The 18,450-nt window shown below is 45.4% G+C and overlaps 1 protein-coding gene across 5 annotated transcripts; it reads left to right on the forward strand.

The window, feature by feature from the left end:
- Window positions 1-6,048: 6,048 nt before the first annotated feature.
- On the forward strand, window positions 6,049-17,237 carry LRIF1 (ligand dependent nuclear receptor interacting factor 1). Of its 5 annotated transcripts, none has more exons than XM_038162503.1 (5): window positions 6,049-6,180; window positions 9,762-9,832; window positions 11,908-13,432; window positions 14,797-15,072; window positions 16,290-17,237. In XM_038162503.1, exons 3-5 carry the CDS (start codon window positions 11,921-11,923, stop codon window positions 16,761-16,763), a joined length of 2,262 nt encoding a protein of 753 aa, XP_038018431.1. In that variant the 5' UTR covers window positions 6,049-6,180; window positions 9,762-9,832; window positions 11,908-11,920; the 3' UTR covers window positions 16,764-17,237. The 5 variants fall into 5 exon arrangements, with proteins under 5 accessions (XP_038018431.1, XP_038018430.1, XP_038018434.1 ...); XM_038162504.1 differs by lacking the exon at window positions 6,049-6,180 and adding an exon at window positions 7,924-9,118; XM_038162502.1 differs by lacking the exon at window positions 9,762-9,832 and having other exon boundaries at window positions 6,050-6,180.
- Window positions 17,238-18,450: the final 1,213 nt, after the last annotated feature.

Below are 18,450 nucleotides of genomic sequence, written 5' to 3' on the forward strand. Positions count from 1 at the left end.
AGTTCAGTCAGAAACCTAACATCATTCATTTTTTAGGATTAGGATCCAGGTGGGAAAATAAGGAAATAGGAGAGAAAACTTTTGACTGAGTAGAACGAGGTGCTCTGGTGAGGCAGCTGTAAAGCTGTGTCCAGTTCTGGGCCCCTCCTGGAAAGAGAAACACCGAGGGGCTGGAGCATGTCCAGGGGAGGGAATGGAGCTGGGGAAGAGTCTGGAGCACCAGGAGCAGCTGAGGGAACTGCAGGATGTCATTCCCCATTGGCTGGTTCATTGTAAATCCTCATCAGGCTGAACAAAGATCAGAGAGCACTTGTGCTTTTATTGTACTGCTGCCTCAGCTCCAGGAACTAGCCAGCTGAGTCTAAACTCCAAAGGTCTTGACCAACAAGATCTTGAATATTTACAATGCACTTTCACGGGAGTGGTGGCTACAAGCCCTTAATTTTGTGCCGTTCTCTTCAATGAGATGTCAACTCCCGCAACAAACTCCTCAGAGGAGCTGGCTCACAAGCCACGGTACCACTACCCAAACTTCCATACAGAACACAGGATGGAATGTGAAAAGCATGCTTTGCCCAGGCAAAGCAAGGGAGCAACTCCAGAGCACCCTGAAAACTACAGACCTGCCAGTGTCACTTCAGTGCCTGGTAAAGTTATGAAGAAGGTTACTGTGTATGGAAAATACACCTGAAGGACAATGCAGTCATTGGTCAAAGCCAGAATGGCTTCATGAAAGGAAGGTCCTGCTTATCAAACGTGATTTCCTTTCATGTCAAGGTGACCTACCTGGTTGACCCAGGAAAGCCAGTTGATGGAATATTTTTGGATTTCAATAAAGCTTTCAACACTGTCTCTCCCATGATCATTCTGAACAAAATGTCTGGCCCACAGCTGGGTAAAAATATCATGGAATGGGTGAGCAGCTGGCTCACAGGTCAGACAAAAGGGGTAACAATAACTGAGGTGACATCAGACTGGGGACCTGTTACTTTTGGGGTTCTACAGGTCTCCACCCTCTGCTCTGTGCTTTTCAACACCCTCATAAATGACATGGATGCTGGACTGGAAGGGATACTGAGCAAGTTCACAGATGATACAAATCTGGGAAGGAGCTGTTGACTCCCTTGAAGGCAGGGAGGCCCTGCAGAGAGACCTCAACAAATTAGAGGTGGGCAATCACCAAACGTATGAAAGTTAAACAAGGGAAAGTGCTGGATTCTGCACCTGGGATGAGGCAAACCTGGATGTACGGCCATAATGGGGAATGAGAGGCTGGAAAGCAGTGCCTGGAAAGGGACCCAGGGGTCCTGGTCAATGGCCAGTTAGATCTGAGCCAGCAATGCCCTGGCAGCCCAGAGGGACATGCCTGTCCTGGGGGGCATCAGGCCCAGCATTGATGGCTGGGCACAGAGGGGATTCTCCCGCACTGCTGTGGGCTGAGGTGTCCTCACCTTGAGTGCTGGGGGCAGTTTTGGCCACCACAAGACAAAAAAGACATTACGCTGTTGGAGAGCATCCAAAGGAGGGAAACAAAGATGGTAAAGAGTCTTGAGGGGAAGACATATGAGGAGCAGCTGAGGGCACCTGCTCTGTTCAGCTGGAGGAGACTGGCAGGAGACTATCACAGTTACAATTTCCATGTGAAGGGAAGAGGCAAACAGCCAAACACTGATCTCTGCTCTGTGGTGGCCAGGGACAGGACCAGAGGGAATAGCTGGATCCTGGAGTGTCAGCGAAGGTTTAGATTGCATATTAGGGAAAGGTTCTTCCCTCAGAGGGTGCTGGGCACTGCCCAGGCTCCCCAGGGAATGGGCACGGCCCCGAGGCTGCCAGAGCTCCAGGAGAGCTTGGACAGCGCTGCCAGGGATGCACAGGGTGGGATTGTTGGGGTGTCTGCAGGGCCGGGAGTTGGACTCTTCTTGTGGGTCCTTTCCAATGCAGGACATTCTGTGGCTCTGTGAAATAAAGACAGAAAAGGGGGAGGAAGAGAATAAGAGCAGAGTCTCACTTGTCCTTAGATAGATCCCACCTTGGTGTTCCTGGAGCTGGGCTTGAGAGACAAAGTGAAAGTGAAAGAGAGGAAAAAGAGAACCAGGGGCCCCAATACACTTCCCTTCATAGTTAACCCAGTGCAGCCTCTTATGTAAATTAGATTCTTTTGTTCTGTTTTATTAACAAATGCATAGCCAACCCTTTGAGTCCTCCTTTAGAGGGGCAACTGAGCAAGAGTCTCTGGGAGTTAGCTCAGCTCCATGGGACCTGCTCTGATCACAGGTTTCCTATTTTGACAGTCACAATGTCTTAGACAAATCATGCCTGTGCCTGATCTTCTCAGGGGACCTGATGAAAAAGGAGGCTCAGAGGGGACCTTCTGGCTCTGCAACAATTCTCTGACAGGAGGGCGCAGCCAGGTGGGGTCAGGTTCTGCTTCCAGGGAACAGGGACAGGACAAAAGGAAGCAGCCTCCAGCTGTGCCGGACAGGTTTAGTTTGGATATTGTGAAAAATTTCTTTATGGAAAGGGTGGTCAGGCTCTGTCTGAGGCTGCCCAGGGCACAGGTAGAATCACCATCCCTGGAGGTGTTCAGGGGATATAGTTTAGTGGTGGCTTTGGCAGTGCTGGTTAATAATTGGTCTTAAAGATCTTAGAGGGCTTGTCCAACCAAAATGATTCCATGATTCAGTGATTCTGGGTTGTGACCAGGACTACAAATGTTGTAGAAAAATGGAAAGAGGTATGCAAACATGAGTTTGGGCATAATCAAATCCCATTGACAAGCTGCTGGCCAAGAAAGTACCCACAAGGTCTTGTAAAGGCTCCCTCCTGTGCTGATATGGTGGGGTGTTTCTCCAGGTAACCTCTTGATGCAGCCCAAGGGTTGGATCAATGCAGGATCATCTCAGAGTGGTGACATGGACAGACTGTGACTGGTCATGATGCCTTTGCCTGGTGTCACATGCCAGACACTGTTCTCAAGTGTCACCATGACACCTCTCTCTGTGTAAGCCCACCGCTGGTTTCATGGCAGGTTCAAACTCAGTCTTAGTTGATAAAGGAATAGTAATTCTAAAGATTATAATTTTTTAGGTGTATCAGGAACCACAAAGATCAGAAGATGGTCTAAACCTCTGTGTCTTGATCCTCAAGATGTGCCAGTAGAGGTTCAAGTTGGACATGAGGAGGAATTTCTTCATGGAAAGGGTGGTCAGGCATTAGAAGGGGCTGCCCAGGGAGGTTTGGAGTCTCCATCCCTGGAGGTGTCTGAGGAATACCTGAACGTGGCACTCAGTGCTCTGATCTGGCTGATAAGGTGGAGACCATTCACAGTTTGGAGTCAATGATCTTGGGGGTCTTTTCCAACCTGAACGATTCCAGGATTCTGTGGATGACTTTATAACTCAGCTCTGGATCATACTGTACATAAAATAGGAGGAGGATGATGCGGTTGGGTATAAATTACCCTAGTGAGGAGGAAGACCTTAGAGAGAATCAGTGGGTGACTCTGCTCTCACCCCTCCCAGCTGGGAATGCCTTCTTGGTAACATTTTGCGTACAATTATTATTACCCATGTTAGCACATCATTATTAGTGTGGTTGTTGTTCATCATCATCATCATCACCATTCTGTTGGTGCTGGTGCATTTATCAATGGCAATTCCAAACCTGTATTTCTGCTGTTTCAATAATTTCTACTGTTTGTGAATCTGTGATTATGAAAGTCCTTATTGAACAGACTTGTGGTGCCCAATTGGTCATGATCAGAAATTTAACCCAGCTGTTCCCAGCCCCTCTGAGGACCAGCTGGGACACAGTGGGATTATTTTCTCCCAAATTCCTATATCTCCACATGACACCAATAATTGTCATGGGCAAACACTTGATGTTGGAAAAAATAATTTAGTATATTGCAAATTAAAATATGTTTGGTTGTTGAGAAACCAAGACAAGACTTAAATCACTTTTTTTCCCAGGCTCAGCTTCACATCCCCAACTCCTCCCTTTCCCTCTAGCCTGGGCAGTGCAGTGGGGATGGGGAATCGGCAATGTGGTCAGTGTATAAAAACTCCCCCCTGCTGCTCATTGTTCCTTGCCTTTCTCCTTCTCCAGAGTGTGTACTTCATGGCATGGATTTGGTTTCTTCAGGACACACCCACCTTCTCCTGTATTACCCCAACACCCCGTGTTACCACAATCTGGACATTCACAAATCCAGAGAGTTTTGACTCATTCTCTTGCTTGGGGTGAAGGGGGGAAATGGGGGCTCCATTGGTGGTAGAGTCATTGTCCTTGGACATTTTCAAGGAGTGACTGCTTGTGGCACTCAGTGGTCTTGTCCAGCACCTGACTGGTCACAGGTTGGACATGATGGTCTTGGAAGTCTTTTTCAAACTGATTCTGGGATTCTGTGATCCTGATCATGGGGCAAGAGAGAGGACAGATTATGAAAGGGTCTTTCAGTATGTTTCCAAGGAGCAACATGAAAATCAGTGACAAGAATCCCTCAATCAGTTTTGTAACATCTCAGAATCCCAGAACCCCAGACTGGCTTGGCTTGGGACGGCTTTAAAGCTCATCCTGTCCCACCCCCTGCCATGGGCTGGGACACTTTCCAGTGTCCCAGTCATGTAATACAAGGACCACTCAGTGCAAATGCCAAATTACCCAGTGCAAAATAACAACGATATAGCTATTTAGTGCAACACGACACCAGGGTGCTCCAAGCCCCTCCATCCTGGCCTATCTTCATGGATAATGTGACATGCAGCACCATGTCTGGCCCCACTGGTGACTGTCAGTGTGTTGGCTCAGGGCTGGGGAAGCAGGTGAAGCTCTGGGAAGTTGGGGCGTGGGCTGACGTGGTCCTGGTTTACCATCCGAGCCACTCGGGCTCGTCCCTGCCAAGGAAGGAGAATGAGCCTGGTGACATAGATGGAGGGACACAGCTGCCAAAGCTGTTCCTCCACACGTGGAGAGCAGCCAAACATATCCCCAGCATTCCATGTCACTTGGGCAATTTATGGTTGGTTAAAGAAAATTTTGCCAGGTGATTTTGAAACTCTTCCCTTTCATGGAACAGAGAGTCTGACACTGCAAGTCATGGAATCTCCGAGGCTGGAAAAGCCCTCCAGGATCATCGGGTCCAACCTGTGAGCAATCCCCACCTTGTCAACCTGATAAGTTTCACCAATATAATAATATAACAAATGTAATAAGTATAATGTAATGTAATGTAATATATTAATATAATATATTTACTTCATGTAATATATATAGTACAGATTATATAAAATGTAAGAGCATAATAATGATAAATTTTCATTCTATTTGATTATAAATGTCATTATTTATACATTATTTGACTTTCATTTAAATTTATTGTTTTACCACGATTAATTATAATTATACAATTATATAATGATAATAATAGGTGATCTATTATATGTTGTTATTCATGTTATATGTTACATGACATATATTACATATAAAGCTCCTGACAGCATGCAATGCTTCTCACGTGTGCAAGTATTCACCCCGCTCTGTGTGACAGACACCTGTCCTTGCATATATTATAACATATTTGCATATGCAAATTGCCCATGTAAACGCCCGCCCGCGCTCAGTGGCGCCGTCCAGTGGCCGGCCCGTGACTCCCGCCCGCCCGAGCCGGGGGCGGTGCCGGGGCGGTGCCGGGGCGGTACCGGGGCGGTGCCGGGGCGGTGCCGGGGGCGGTGCCGGGGCGGTGCCGGGGCGGTGCCGGGGGCGGTGTCTGGGGCGGTGCCGGGGGCGGTACCGGGGCGGTACCGGGGCGGTACCCGGGCGGTGCCGGGGGCGGTGTCTGGGGCGGTGTCGGGGCGGTGCTGGGGGCGGTGTCTGGGGCGGTGCTGGGGGCGGTGCCGGGGGCGGTGCTGGGGGCGGTGCCAGGCTGCCCCGGCCCCGCCTCTCTCGTTTCCGCCCGCACCGGAAGCACCACCCCTGCGGTGCCGCTCGCGGCCGCCGGGCGGCGTTACTTCCCGGAAGCGGCGTCCCGGAAGCGGCGGCTGCAGGGGCGGGGCGGGCGGAAGTGACGCGCATGCGGAGCCGCGGCGGGGCCGCCCCGCCGTGTCGCGGAGCCCTGAGCGGCGGCCGCCGGTGTGAGTACGGGCGGGCCCGGGGCTCCGCCTCGCAGGGACGCCCCGCCAGGTACGGTCCCGCCGCTCCCCGCCCTGCCGGACCCGTGGGCGGAAACGGGAGGGCGGGGGCGGCCGCGGCCCCGGTGGTACTGGCTTGGGGCGGCGGGGAGGGCGTCATCCTGTTCGTTCTTTTCTCCTCCATTCCTTTATTATCTCTTCTTTTCCTGTCTCTTTCGTATCCCGTTCTATCCTGCCTTTTCCTTGTCCTTTTTCCTCTTCCCCTCCCTTCTCTTTTCCCGTTCCAGGCGGAGCGGAGCGGCCCGGGGGCAGTTCCAGCTCCTCCCGCGTGCGGCGCCGTCTCCGGCTTGACGCCAGTTGTGTTTTGGTTGTGTTTTGGTTGTGTTTTGGTTGTGTTTTGGTTGTGTTTTGGTCTCGGGGGCTCTTTGTATTTGTTGTCACTGCTGCCACATCGCGGTGAGGGTGGTGTGTGCTGGAGGTACCCGGGAAAGGGGCAGTGGGGATGTGAGAGGAATTGAATCTTTCCCAGTCGCTGAATTATTTCCGCTGGAAAAGCTCTTAAAGATCAATGGGTCCAACCATTCCCCCAGCACTGCCGCATTCACCACAAACCCATGTCCCCAAGTGCCTCATCCACTCATTTTTTTCAAACACTTCCACGGCTGGTGACTCCATCTCTGCCTTGCGAAGCCTTTTCTGATGCTTGGCCACCCTTTCCTTGAAGAAATTTTCCCCAGTGTCCAACCTGAACCTCCTCTGGCACAGCCTGAGGCCGTTCCCTCTGCTCCTGTCCCTGCTCCCAGGGAGCAGAGCCCGACTCCTCCAGGCTGCTCCCTTCTGTCAGGAGCTGTGCAGAGCCCCAAGGCCCCCCCGAGCCTCCTTCTCTCCAGGCTGAGCGCCTTTCCAGCCCCCTCAGCCCTTCCTGGTGCTCCAGACCCTTCCCCAGCCCTGTTCTCTTCCCTGGACTCTCTGGGTCAGTTTCACTGGTCAGGTCCCTCATTATGTTCAAGCCACGAAGAGGTGGCTGTGCTGGGCTGTCCTGGCTGGAGCTGTGCCCAGGGGATTCTCCGGGCTGCCCGTCTCTCTGTGCCGCCCTTCCTGCTGGGGAGCACGGCCGGCCAGCGGCTCCAGCCGTGCCTTGGCTCTGAGGCCTTCCCTTGTCTCCCAGGAGTTCTCAGGGTGCTTTGTGTGTTCAGGGATGAGTTCTGGGTGGTGTCCGAATCCCGAGGCTGCCATGGGATCCACGTTGGGTATTTGTGATGGTCACAGATTCTGCCAGAGGTTTTGTGGCAGAGGAGGATTCGGTCATGGATCGGGAGAGCTGTGGTTGATACAGAGCTCAGGGGGTGTTTCCTGGCAGTTTGCACATCCACAGTTATCTCTGCTCCAGGGGCTGTTACACAGTGGATGAAAAGATTTCCCAGAAGCAATTACTGTCAAACAGAAAGAGGGTTTTCTGCCATTATGGAAAGCTTCTGGTTTAGCATAAAACTTCAGATCATGAGATGGCTTGAACTGAAATTCTGGTCTGGATTCCTCCAAATTCAACATCAATTTTTTTATTTCCTTTAGATGATGATAATGATAATAATGATGGTTATTGTATATTATCTAGATTATATGTTATTATATATTTATTATTATCATTACTATTATTATTTTATTTCAAGTTTTAAATAATCCATGGAATGAATGCCACTGTATAAAATGAATATGTATCAAGTACAATCAGTTAGTTTTACTTTGTCTCTAGTGAAGACAAAGGGTCTTCACTAGAGGGTGAAGGTTTCCAATAAATAATTACTAATAATTCCAATAAATAGTTACTTTGACACTTCCTGGATCCAACTGAACCCATTAAAATAAATTCTTTTGGTTCTCTGGAGTGACCCATAATCCCTGATTATTTATTCACATTTGTAGATGAAAGTTATGCCTAAAGGAACAGTTGGGAGTGAAGGCAGATGGAAAAGTAGCTCATTGCTCCTTCTGACAACGTTGCAGGAAAATTGAGCCAGTCTGTCTCTGGTCTCCACTGATGCATTTTTTAATGGCTCTGTCAGGATTTCTGTGGGAGTCATGTGCTGGTGTTTACACTGGATTTGGTGAATGAATTTATTTGGCAGAAATAGATATTCCTATTTCCTGAAAATATTTGGTGGGTGTTTTTGTTATTGCAAGCATAAAGGACAGAAGGTGAAGGTTTGAATACTCAGTATTTTGTGGTTTGTGCTGCTTACTGAGAGTAATGAACAGAGAAGTTTAGACAGTAAAATTGGTGTGTCTGGTCAAGAAAACAGGAATTCTGGTGAACTGAAGGAAATGTAGATTATTCTTTTTATTTTTCTGTTTTGAAATAACTAAGTAAAGAAATAAATCTCCTGGTTCCTTTTGTTCTCTCTGCTTTCCTGCCTTCCTTAATGTCACATCCATAGGGAGGTGTCGGTGTTGCCACACACAGACTGTTCACCAAAAGACATCTCCTTTTTGGGTCAGAGAAATGTGATCTGGTTGATAGATCCCTCTGTGAATGTCACAGAATTTTATTTGATTGTTTTTACTGAACTTGATAATTTCTCTGGTGATATTAAGTAAGATTTCTTCAAGTCCACCATTTTTTTTGGTCTTCCGTGAGCTCATTTCTCTCAAGGTTTGTTCATGGATCTGCTTAGGCCTTTCTAAAGTATCATAACAACACAATTATTTCTGAGTGCTTATAAAAGAGACTTGAGGAGGTTTATTCTTATGGGGTTGGAAGCAAAGGAGGATGAAGAGAAGAAAGAAAACTCTACTTTGATAACTGTGAGAGAAGTCCCCAGGGACAACCTGGCATGATACAGATTTCCTTTTTTTTTTTCATTCTGCTTAAGACCTTCTTAAAGATTCATTAATTCAAGGAAGCAGTGACCTTGAAGACTGAAGCAAAACAACTTTTAACTCTTTTCTTCATCACTCAAAAATGTGTGGAGACAGTGCTTTATTTTATTCGGGTAACATGAAACTTCCTCATGGTTGTTTCTTTGTATCACCTGGGAAAAGCTTTGTGATGTGAAATTTTTGCAGTGAAGCCTTTCCAACTTGGAGAGCTAAAAAGATTTGCTATGATTCTTTCCTCTGTTGTTGGAGTAAATATGTGTGAATTCCACTTCTCGGTGTCTTGTTGGACTTTTCTTCTCTCTTGCCTATCCTTTAGGTTTTTGTCATTCTTCAAAAATGTAAATACTTGATATTTGTTTCAAGTTAAAGAATGCTATTTCCCAGACAGTTATGATTTTGGGGCGTCTTGCTCTTCTTCACAGAGATAAAAAGCTACAGTTGTCTTCTGTAATCATTAAAAGCAGGATGGTCTGAAATTCAAGCAAATGAAATTTTTTTACTGATGCTTTTTCCCCCCAGTCTACTTTTAAAGTTCCTGTTTGTAGCTCAGTCAAAACCAGTTTTTAAGTCCGTCGAGCTGGAGGTGAATGGTGATTCCAGGTGGAATGAGGACAAGAGCGCTGGAAACTGGCAGAAGAACATATTGATGCAAATATATCATCAGCTCATCTCTCCCTGTTTTTCTTGCTTCCTCTCCCTCTGGTCTGCTCCCCCTCCTCTTGCCCAAAAGTTAGAAGTGTCCCCTTGCTTTGACAGGTGGCGGAACAAGCCTCTTTGGAGGTTTCTTCTTGGTGTCAGTTTGCAGCCCTAGTTAGTTGGGGGCGCAGGTAAGTGCCCGTTTCTCTGTTCAGCACTTCCATGTTTGTGGGACTTGCTGAAAAAATCCTTCTGAATTTGCCTTTACTTCTTTTATGTAGAAGCAAAGTTGAGGCTGTAGATCATGAAGTTATGAAAGAAGTGTTGAGAGATTCAAAGCACAGAACAGACAAAGTGTTGTCCAGGAGCTGCTGCTGTTCCTCATTTGCATTGTCAGTAGTGCTAGAAGGTTTAAAGTTTTCCAAAAGTCTTTTTTTGTCTGCTTTAATTATGTTCAAAGTATTTCTACTTCTCTTCGTTTAAGCAAAACTGTTTTCTGTCAGATTGTTGCCTGTCAGTGCTAGTCCATCTCAACTCTCATTTCTGATTTCAAAGCATCCAATGCCATTTTGCTCCTAAGCCCTTCAATGACAGCTTCCATTAGGAACTGTGTGATATATTACCCATATTTTAATTTTCAGTAACTTAAAACCAAAAGTACTGCAGAATTTCCTGCCCACTGCACTGTTACCTCATGTAAAGATCTCAATTTTCACACATTATGACTAGAAATGAGGCATTGTACCAAAATACTAGGTGTGGTAATTAATTCCAAGGTCACGGCAAGGAAAGCTCTGTGTCCCTGATGCCTTTGTGTGTTAGGCAGACAGTAGTGGGGTGTTTGTGTCAGTCCCCAGGGGAATGGGAGCCCCAGCAGCAACTGCCCAGCTTTGGGAGTGAAGAGCATTCCTGTGACCTCTCACTTGATGGGAAAAGGCAAAGGTTGCTTGAGTCCTGAGCAGGCACAGTGATGGGAGGCAGGACTGAGCTCTCCCAGCACCGCTTCAAGCTGAGTCAGATACCCAAAAAGACAGAAAAAATGCTGGTTTCAAAACTACCTGACAGAAAGCAGAACACAGCACTGGTGTCATCGGGATGGGACTGGGAGCTATTCCCATGTTCATCTTCCCAAGGCATTTGTTGATGTAGGAGCTCGATGGGATGGAGCTGGTGCTCTTGGTGACTCCAGGTGGAGTTGGCAGCTCTGCCTGTTAATTGCTCTGGATCTGCTGTCAGCAAACAACTTCCAGTGATTTTGTCTGTTCATTTCAGTGAGGGCAGCTCTGTTATCCACATGTGTCTCTGCAGTGCTTTGGGCAGTAGATTGTTCTGCTCAGAGTCCAGGAGCTCTTTGCAGAAGAGCTTGCTTTGGGCAAATTCCCCTGGAGTGGAAAAGGTTCTTTATCTTGGTATGGACTCAGAAAATCTTGGCATTTGGAACAGTCACAACTAACTTGTGTTTTGACAAGATCTGTTGGTCTCTTGGTGAGTTCCTACCTTCACCTGCAAGAAATCTCTGTTTTCTCTTTGAGATGTCCCTAGTGCTGTTTCCATATGTTTCTCCTTGATTTTGAAGCCTTTTCCTTCCCAGAAGCCTTAGAGTTCTATTCTCAAAAATGTTTATAACCCAGTAGTATTTGAGGGTTTTCCTTCTCTTTGAGGACGAATCACCTCTGTGGTCTGTATCTGCCTCAAGATGGAGGCACAGGAGCCACCTGTTCCACAAGATAAACGCATCCTGCTTCCAAATTCCTTTGTTGTGTCTGAAGTAATTTCTGCTTCCATCTTGCCATGCAACTACAATGCCTGTATTTTCCTGAATTGTTCCTGAATTTCATGGTTCATAGCACTCAGGAAGGATATAAATAGTAACAGGGAGGTGGGAAAGGGAAAGAATATGGCTTCTCTGGGAAATTGGGAGGTAGTGGTTTCATTTTCAAAATGAAAGATCCTGTGAGGGGAGGCAGAGGTAATGTGAGGTGTTTCCTGGGGTCTTTTAACTTATTTTTAATCTGAAAAAGATGCCATTCCTTGTTACTCTGGGGTGTTGAAGTTGGACGCTATTTTCAGACAGTGTGAGGTGGTCTGAAATGGAAACTTGGGTAGGTCAGTAGGAAGCTCCTGAAGATCAGCTCAGTCATTTTCCAGGAGTTAATCTGCTTCAGCCCTGGGTGTAGAGTTCACTGATGCTCGTGAATTAAAGTACCTATGCTTATTCACTTACACTGCCTTTCATTTTTCTCTCTTTTCCCTTTTCTTTGTTAAGCATTGCAGGCTGTATGTACCGAGTCATTCAGACAACGGGACCAGATGGAAAAAACCTTCTGAAATTGCTTCCCATTTCTAAAACTTCTGGAAGCTTTGTGCCAGTAGTTCAGTCTCCAGCCATGCCAAATAATTCTAACGCAAATGTTTCTAGCCCAGTCCATCTTACTTTTAAGACACAGATTGGCAATACTGCTGCACCTTCATCTGTTAAGATACCGATTTTTCAGCCTCCTAATCCTGGAAAGATTATTCTTACGAGGACATTAGACAAGCAGGAAAGTGCTAGGGCAGGTTCTGAAAAGGAAAGCTTGATTCCAAGTGCAGCTGCCAATGCCCAGAGCAGCTGTGTGCCCATGGATGGAGTGTCGTTGCAGAACGTGGCTATCACGAGCTCCTCTCACCAGAGCAGCACAACCTACATGGTGGTGAACACCAAACCCCTCCCAGTGACTGTCAAGTCTCCAGTGCTGCCCTCCGGACACCACCTCCAGATTCCAGCTGATGCAGAAGTGAAATCTGTCCCAGCGTCTCTTTTGCCATCTGCAATACAGCAAAAAATCCTGGCAGCTGCAGCCACCAATGTGTCTGGAGGTGCCGACAGTACAAAAACGCCAACGGTGATTTACGTGTCACCTGTAAACACAGTGAAAACCACTCAAGTCCTGCCCAAGCGCTTGCAGAGCTTTTGCCCCAAACCTGCCACAGAAGTTTCAAAGACACTGATAGTGACAGCTGCCCAAAAGGGATCTGGTTCTTCTCCCGAGCCAGTCACATCCGAGGGGCAGCAGTGCCAGCAAACTCCCATGAAATGGATTGTGCAAGAAACTGCCCCACTCTCAGCAGCTTGTCTTATCCCTGTAAAGTCTTCGAATAATGTGGCTTCCAAGATCCTGAAAACTTTGTCAGACACGAAGAATGTGGAAGTTAACCCTGCAAATATTTTGCCACTCTGTTCTAATGGTCCTGGTGGAAGCCAAACCAAAATCACACGTTTAAAAGATAATGCTCTGGTCATGTACAATGGGAAAGTCTATTTATTGACCAAAAGAGGCTCTGATGTTCTCTCATCCCAGGCTGACAAACAGACATCTTCCTCTTCTGATGCTTTACTTAAAAAGGAGACACCCAAGCAAACTGATTCTGCTGAAGTCAATAAAATAACCAGTAAAGTGGTGAACCTGGTGTTGTCAAAAAGCGAAGGAGTGGTGCTGTCTCAGAAAGACTCAAAACCATGTACAGTTTCCAAAAATTCATCACCAATTAGCTTAAGAAATGAATTAAAATCCACACCTGCAGCTCTGGTGACACCAAGTGCTAATCAGGAGGATCCCACTGTAATCCAGAGACAGAGTTTGCCCTTCACCAAGAGTGTTTCTTGCAGTGAAGTGATCCCACTTCCAGCAGTAGGGATGCAGGAAAGTGTGTGGCAAAATGGCAAAGACATGAGTCATTCCCCAAGAGCAGCAGGGGCTGTATTACCTCAGGCTAAGCAGGAATGTGCTGCCAGTGAAGACTGGCTAAAGGTAATAAATCATAAACATGCTGATCAGTGGTTCTGTGGTCCTGGTTTTAGGTGGATAAAATGACTCTTGATGAGTTCACACATTTTTGTAACCAGGTGTCCTAGAAATGCTGCTCTAAGGTTGGTTTTAGTCAATAAATGGCCTTTTCCCCAATAATTTTGCATTGTGCAAGTGAGAAATGCATAAAAAAGAAAGGGGCAGAAGAAAGATGGCTTTTGATTTCCTCCCAAGATAAATGGTCAGCAATAACTGAACTCCAGGGAGGCTGTTCATGCATGATTTGAGCTCTTAGATGTTGATACCACATGCTTACAGCACAACCTTAGGGCTATAGGGGTGATGTAGGGTATCGAAGGACAAGTTTGTGGATTCACAAGAGGAGAACAAGTTGGAAGAGTAGAGTTTGTCCTCCAGAGACAGCTCTGGTGTGGCACTGTCAGCTCCAGGCTCCGCTGGCTCTGACAGCCATGGGCAGGAGCTGTGTTTCCTCCCTCCCCTGCCCTGGTGGGGAGGGTCCACCTCCTTCGCTCCTGGGTCCACGCCAGGCAGAAGGAACTCTTGAGATTCTTAACGGCTGCATTGACATATTCTTTTAAGGTCATAATGTTGAAAATATTTAAAAGTTGTAAGCCTCCATTCCCCAGACTCCCCACACAGAATTTGGGGTCATGTTTTTAGTAGCTCCAGAGGCTAGAATGAATTTGTCTCCAAAGAAAAAAAATCCAAAATTCGTTTATGTTGTCCAGGAAGAACAGAAATGTCAGCTGAGTGTATTTTTGCAAATTTTAGGCATTTAATTGTTGCAACAGACTGTAATATATAGTTTTTTGATTGTTTGTCACTTGAAAAATGGTTGAAATACCATTTATTTTCTTCAGTGCTGTGTGATGCTGGGTCTCAGCATTTGCTTTAACATTGGTGAGAAATAGCTCAGCAAATTTGGTGTTCTGGTCCCTAAATTTGCAATCCAGGGATTGCAGAGTAAAGACACTATCTGCTCTTCCCTCCTCTTTCTTTGGTACTTTGAAAGGGTAGAACAAGTAATTCTCTTGTTGCTTCTTTTATTTCTGTGGTTTCTGGTTGGACTGGACATTTTTGGGATGTTCCACAATGTATTTGGGGTGTTAAATAATGAGTGTTAGTCCTATGATAATTTGCATATAATTTATCAAAATTAGCTTATCTGTGTCAAATGTTACCTGTGTTAAATGTAGCTCTTGGAGAATGGCAGACAAAATAAATGTTCACCTCTCTTTCTAGTACCTGCTTTCTGGATATTAATACATGTTATCTATTTATAGATATATATATATATATATAGTGAGAGAGTGATTGATGGCTCTCTCACTGTTTCTGTATTTCAGATGCAATATGTAAAGATGGATTCACCAGGAAAGGTTATTCAAATCAAACACCAAGAGCACCCACACTGGAGACAATACTTGGAATTAAGGAAAAAATTTGGTCTCTTTAAGGAGGAGAGAGTTTACCTTACGAGAGTGCCATTGAGGGCCTTCTGTGAGAATCCAGAAGAAAGGGTTTGTTCCAGTGACAGCTTGGAAAGGAAAAATGAGTCTTGCAGTTCATCCTCATTGGATATGGAAGTAATGAGTCATCATCAGGAATGTGTTAAAGAAAAGGTACCTGGGATTTTTCAGTGCTAAACACACTCAGAAAACAGCGTATGTTTAGTCAGTACAGAGCTGGGGGTGTTTGGAGCCTCCCACCTCTGGATTCACCAGGAGAGTCAGGAGTTGTTGGGGTCTTTATGAGAGTTGTTCCTAGAACTTGTTTGAGATTTCTGTATGACTAAAGCACCCTCTAGGAATTTTTATTCTCAATTTTGAGTTTGCTGGAGGAAACTTGAACAACAAATGCTTTTGAGAAGACTGTCCCTGCTACTATGGTGATGGTCCTTGTTGGAACAGGGACCTGACCTTGGGATCCTGATTTGTATTTAAGCCTCTGCAGATGATTGTGTTTGTCTAGCAGTGCAGTGGAATGGGTTTACTTGTAATTAAAATAAATTTACTTGTGGATCTGTCCAATCTTTAGAATTACAAATGTTGTTACAAACTTTGTCATTGGTTGGGTACTTCTGGAAGAAAGAACTTCCATGTTAAAGCATGGAAAGGATTTTATCCATCTAAGTATTTCCATTCAGCTACATTTTTTTCTGTGTGATTCTACTCAACTCAATCAAAGACTTTCTCAGGTTTACTAATTTTGTGCTAATAATTGAGCAGATCTATGGCTGCTCTTGACATTAACATTAGCATTAACCCATCCCTTAGAAGTGTGCAAGACCAGGTTGGATGGAGCTTGGAGCGGCCTGGTCTCATGGAAGGTGTCTTTGCCCATGGCAGGGGATGGGATGGAATGGGATTTAAGGTCTCTTCCAACTCAATCCAGGATGTGATTCCATGATTCAAATAATAAAACATCTATGAGGAATTTAGTCTGATAATGAACATTACTCCTCAGATTAAGGTTTTGGAAATGTAGACATGGAGAATTCTTCTACACTGAATTTTCCCATCAAATTAGAAAATTTTTGTCTTGCAGTAGTGTTAACTTAAACAGCCACAGGAGATGATGGATGTGGCCAGGAAAGGCAGACATGCAGTGTTGACTAAGGAAGGAATTCAGTGTCTGGAATTGTTAACTGGGAATCTTTGCTAGAAAACCATCAAACATAAAAATATGTTCGTTCCTTTGCTGAAAGAAACTTCTTCCAGGCAGTAATTTTAAAAAGCTTGCAACAAATAACTTGTAATTTGTGCTTAGAGAACCTGGTGTTATAATGTAACTAATACCAACTTTAACAGAAGTGAATTCTGTCTGTTTATAACTGCAGATAATTGTGGATCTGGAGGAGGATTTGATTAGGAAAAGGAAAATAAAATCCTCACCTTTGTCGGACAGTGGCAAGAAGAGGAGAACTTCAATCAAATCAGCCACAAGTCCCAGTTTAGAAATCACCAGCTCAAGTTCCAGTGCACATAACAGGAGTGTTTCACCTCCACCAGCCTCACCACAGCCAAGTGTTCCCACTGGCTTTGTTGGAGTGTCCCAAGAGAGGGACTTGGAGCAGGACACGTTCCCCTGGTACAGTGACACTACCCACCCAGGGATTTCAGTTTTGGTGACTTCTGAAGAGGATACTTCCATTCTGGAAGGTTCTTTCCGAGATGATGCTTTCCCTGTGGCTCCCCCAGAGCTGGAGGAGACGATACGGGCTGAAAGAATCCAGCGACTGAAGCAGGCCCTGCGGCAGCAGAGCGCGGAGCTGGAGGAAATGCGCCGACAACGGGAAATGCAGCAGAGCTGAAACCCCTGCCCTGCGGATCCCAGCCTCGTGCATCACCTCTTCAGTGACTTCAAGAGGAAATCTCTTACTTAAACGAATATTTCTGGTAGATGAAAGAACTATATGAAGTTTAAGTATGTGTGTATTTAGAGAACTGTGGGTTTTTGTTAAATGCCAGAAATAAGAGACTTGACCACCAAATTCTACTTCTAGGACATGATCCAAGAGCACAGACAAAGGGCATTTTTACCAGCATATTCCCCATATTTTGAATTTAGGGGGTTCTGTTTTAGTCTCAGCAAATAAACTTTCCCCTTTTGAATTCCATGGCCTGGCTCTTAGAACCCCAATGCAAATTGCAAACCCTAGTTGTAGATACTTTTTTGTTTGTTTTTCTCATGTGCATGAGAGCTTTGATGAACTACTGAGAACTGTTAATTTTCAGAAGAGGTCAACAGTCAGTGGTTAATAAATGCTATTTAAATAATCTGGGAATTAGACTTTAGACAGTAACAGTGCAGATATTTATACAAAACCTTTTGCAGATGTGAAGACAGAGGCAGGAGGAGCCCTGTGACAGTTGTTTGGATTCATGGCTCTCTCTGTCATTATTGTGAGCCTTTATAAGGCCATGGCCAGCTGTGCAATGTGGAAATTTGGTTGTGGGGCTGTTTTGGAAGAGTGGGATGTATTTTTTTTAAGCAGAATTCTGTTAATAATAATTTCTTGAAGTGAAAAGACTTCTTTATCCCTGGATGGTATCTTTAACAATCCTCAATGAGTGTCTTTTAATTTGTTGTTGTTTGAACATGTCTCTTGCTCCCTTCAGTTATGGTACCTTAGTTTGCCTTGTAGGAGGGGATGTGCCCTCAGACTGTCTTTACATCCTAATTTTTGTTGAACTTTGTGTGTATTTCCCCACTGTGCTCTGTTGAATGTGTAGGGACACCTTTCCTTGTCCTCTGTTGTCCATGTCTTTGATCATTGCAGGTTCCTTCTGCAGTTTTTCAGTTTCCCTTTCACCAAATAATAACTTTTTTTTTTTTTGCCAGCAAAGTTATTGCTTTGTTCCTGTCTGTTTATATTTATGTTAAACATCACTAATCCTGGCAGAACTCTGCTGCAGATTTGTGTTAATGGAAGGCTTTTTTTTTTTTTTTACTGTCCTTACGTTTGTTTTTATTCTTATTTTGTTTAATTTTAATGAAATTCTCATCTGCAGGGTTTTCATTTATTATCCCATGGATGGTCAGTTTATCTATAGGGTTTTGGTGGAGAATGGATGTTTCTTGGAGAGCTTAGTCCCATATTCCTTATTTATTTAAGTTTTCACAGTGGGAAGCATTCCAATGGATTGGAGAGGCAGGAGAGGTTTTTACAAGGGAAGAAAAATTAATTTCCTGCTCTGAAGAATCACAGAATCAGAGAAGGGTTTGGGGTGTAAGGGTTCTTAAAGCTCATCTCATTCTACCCCCTCCTATGGGCAGGAACACGTTCCACTATCCCAGGTTGCTCCAAGCCCTCTCCATCCTGACCTGTGACACTTCCAGGAATGGGGAGAGCTTAAACTAGATCAAGGTGATGGACCAGATGCACAGTGGTGGGTGAGGAGGGAAGGTGAATAACGGAAATAAACTCTGCAGTGATTGAGATTACTTGACAGGAGGGAAGCGTGGTGGAGCAAGCAAGTCAGAATGGTAGTGTGGTA

Source organism: Motacilla alba, chromosome 26, assembly GCF_015832195.1.
Source record: "Motacilla alba alba isolate MOTALB_02 chromosome 26, Motacilla_alba_V1.0_pri, whole genome shotgun sequence".
NCBI classification, from domain to species: Eukaryota; Metazoa; Chordata; class Aves; order Passeriformes; family Motacillidae; genus Motacilla; species Motacilla alba.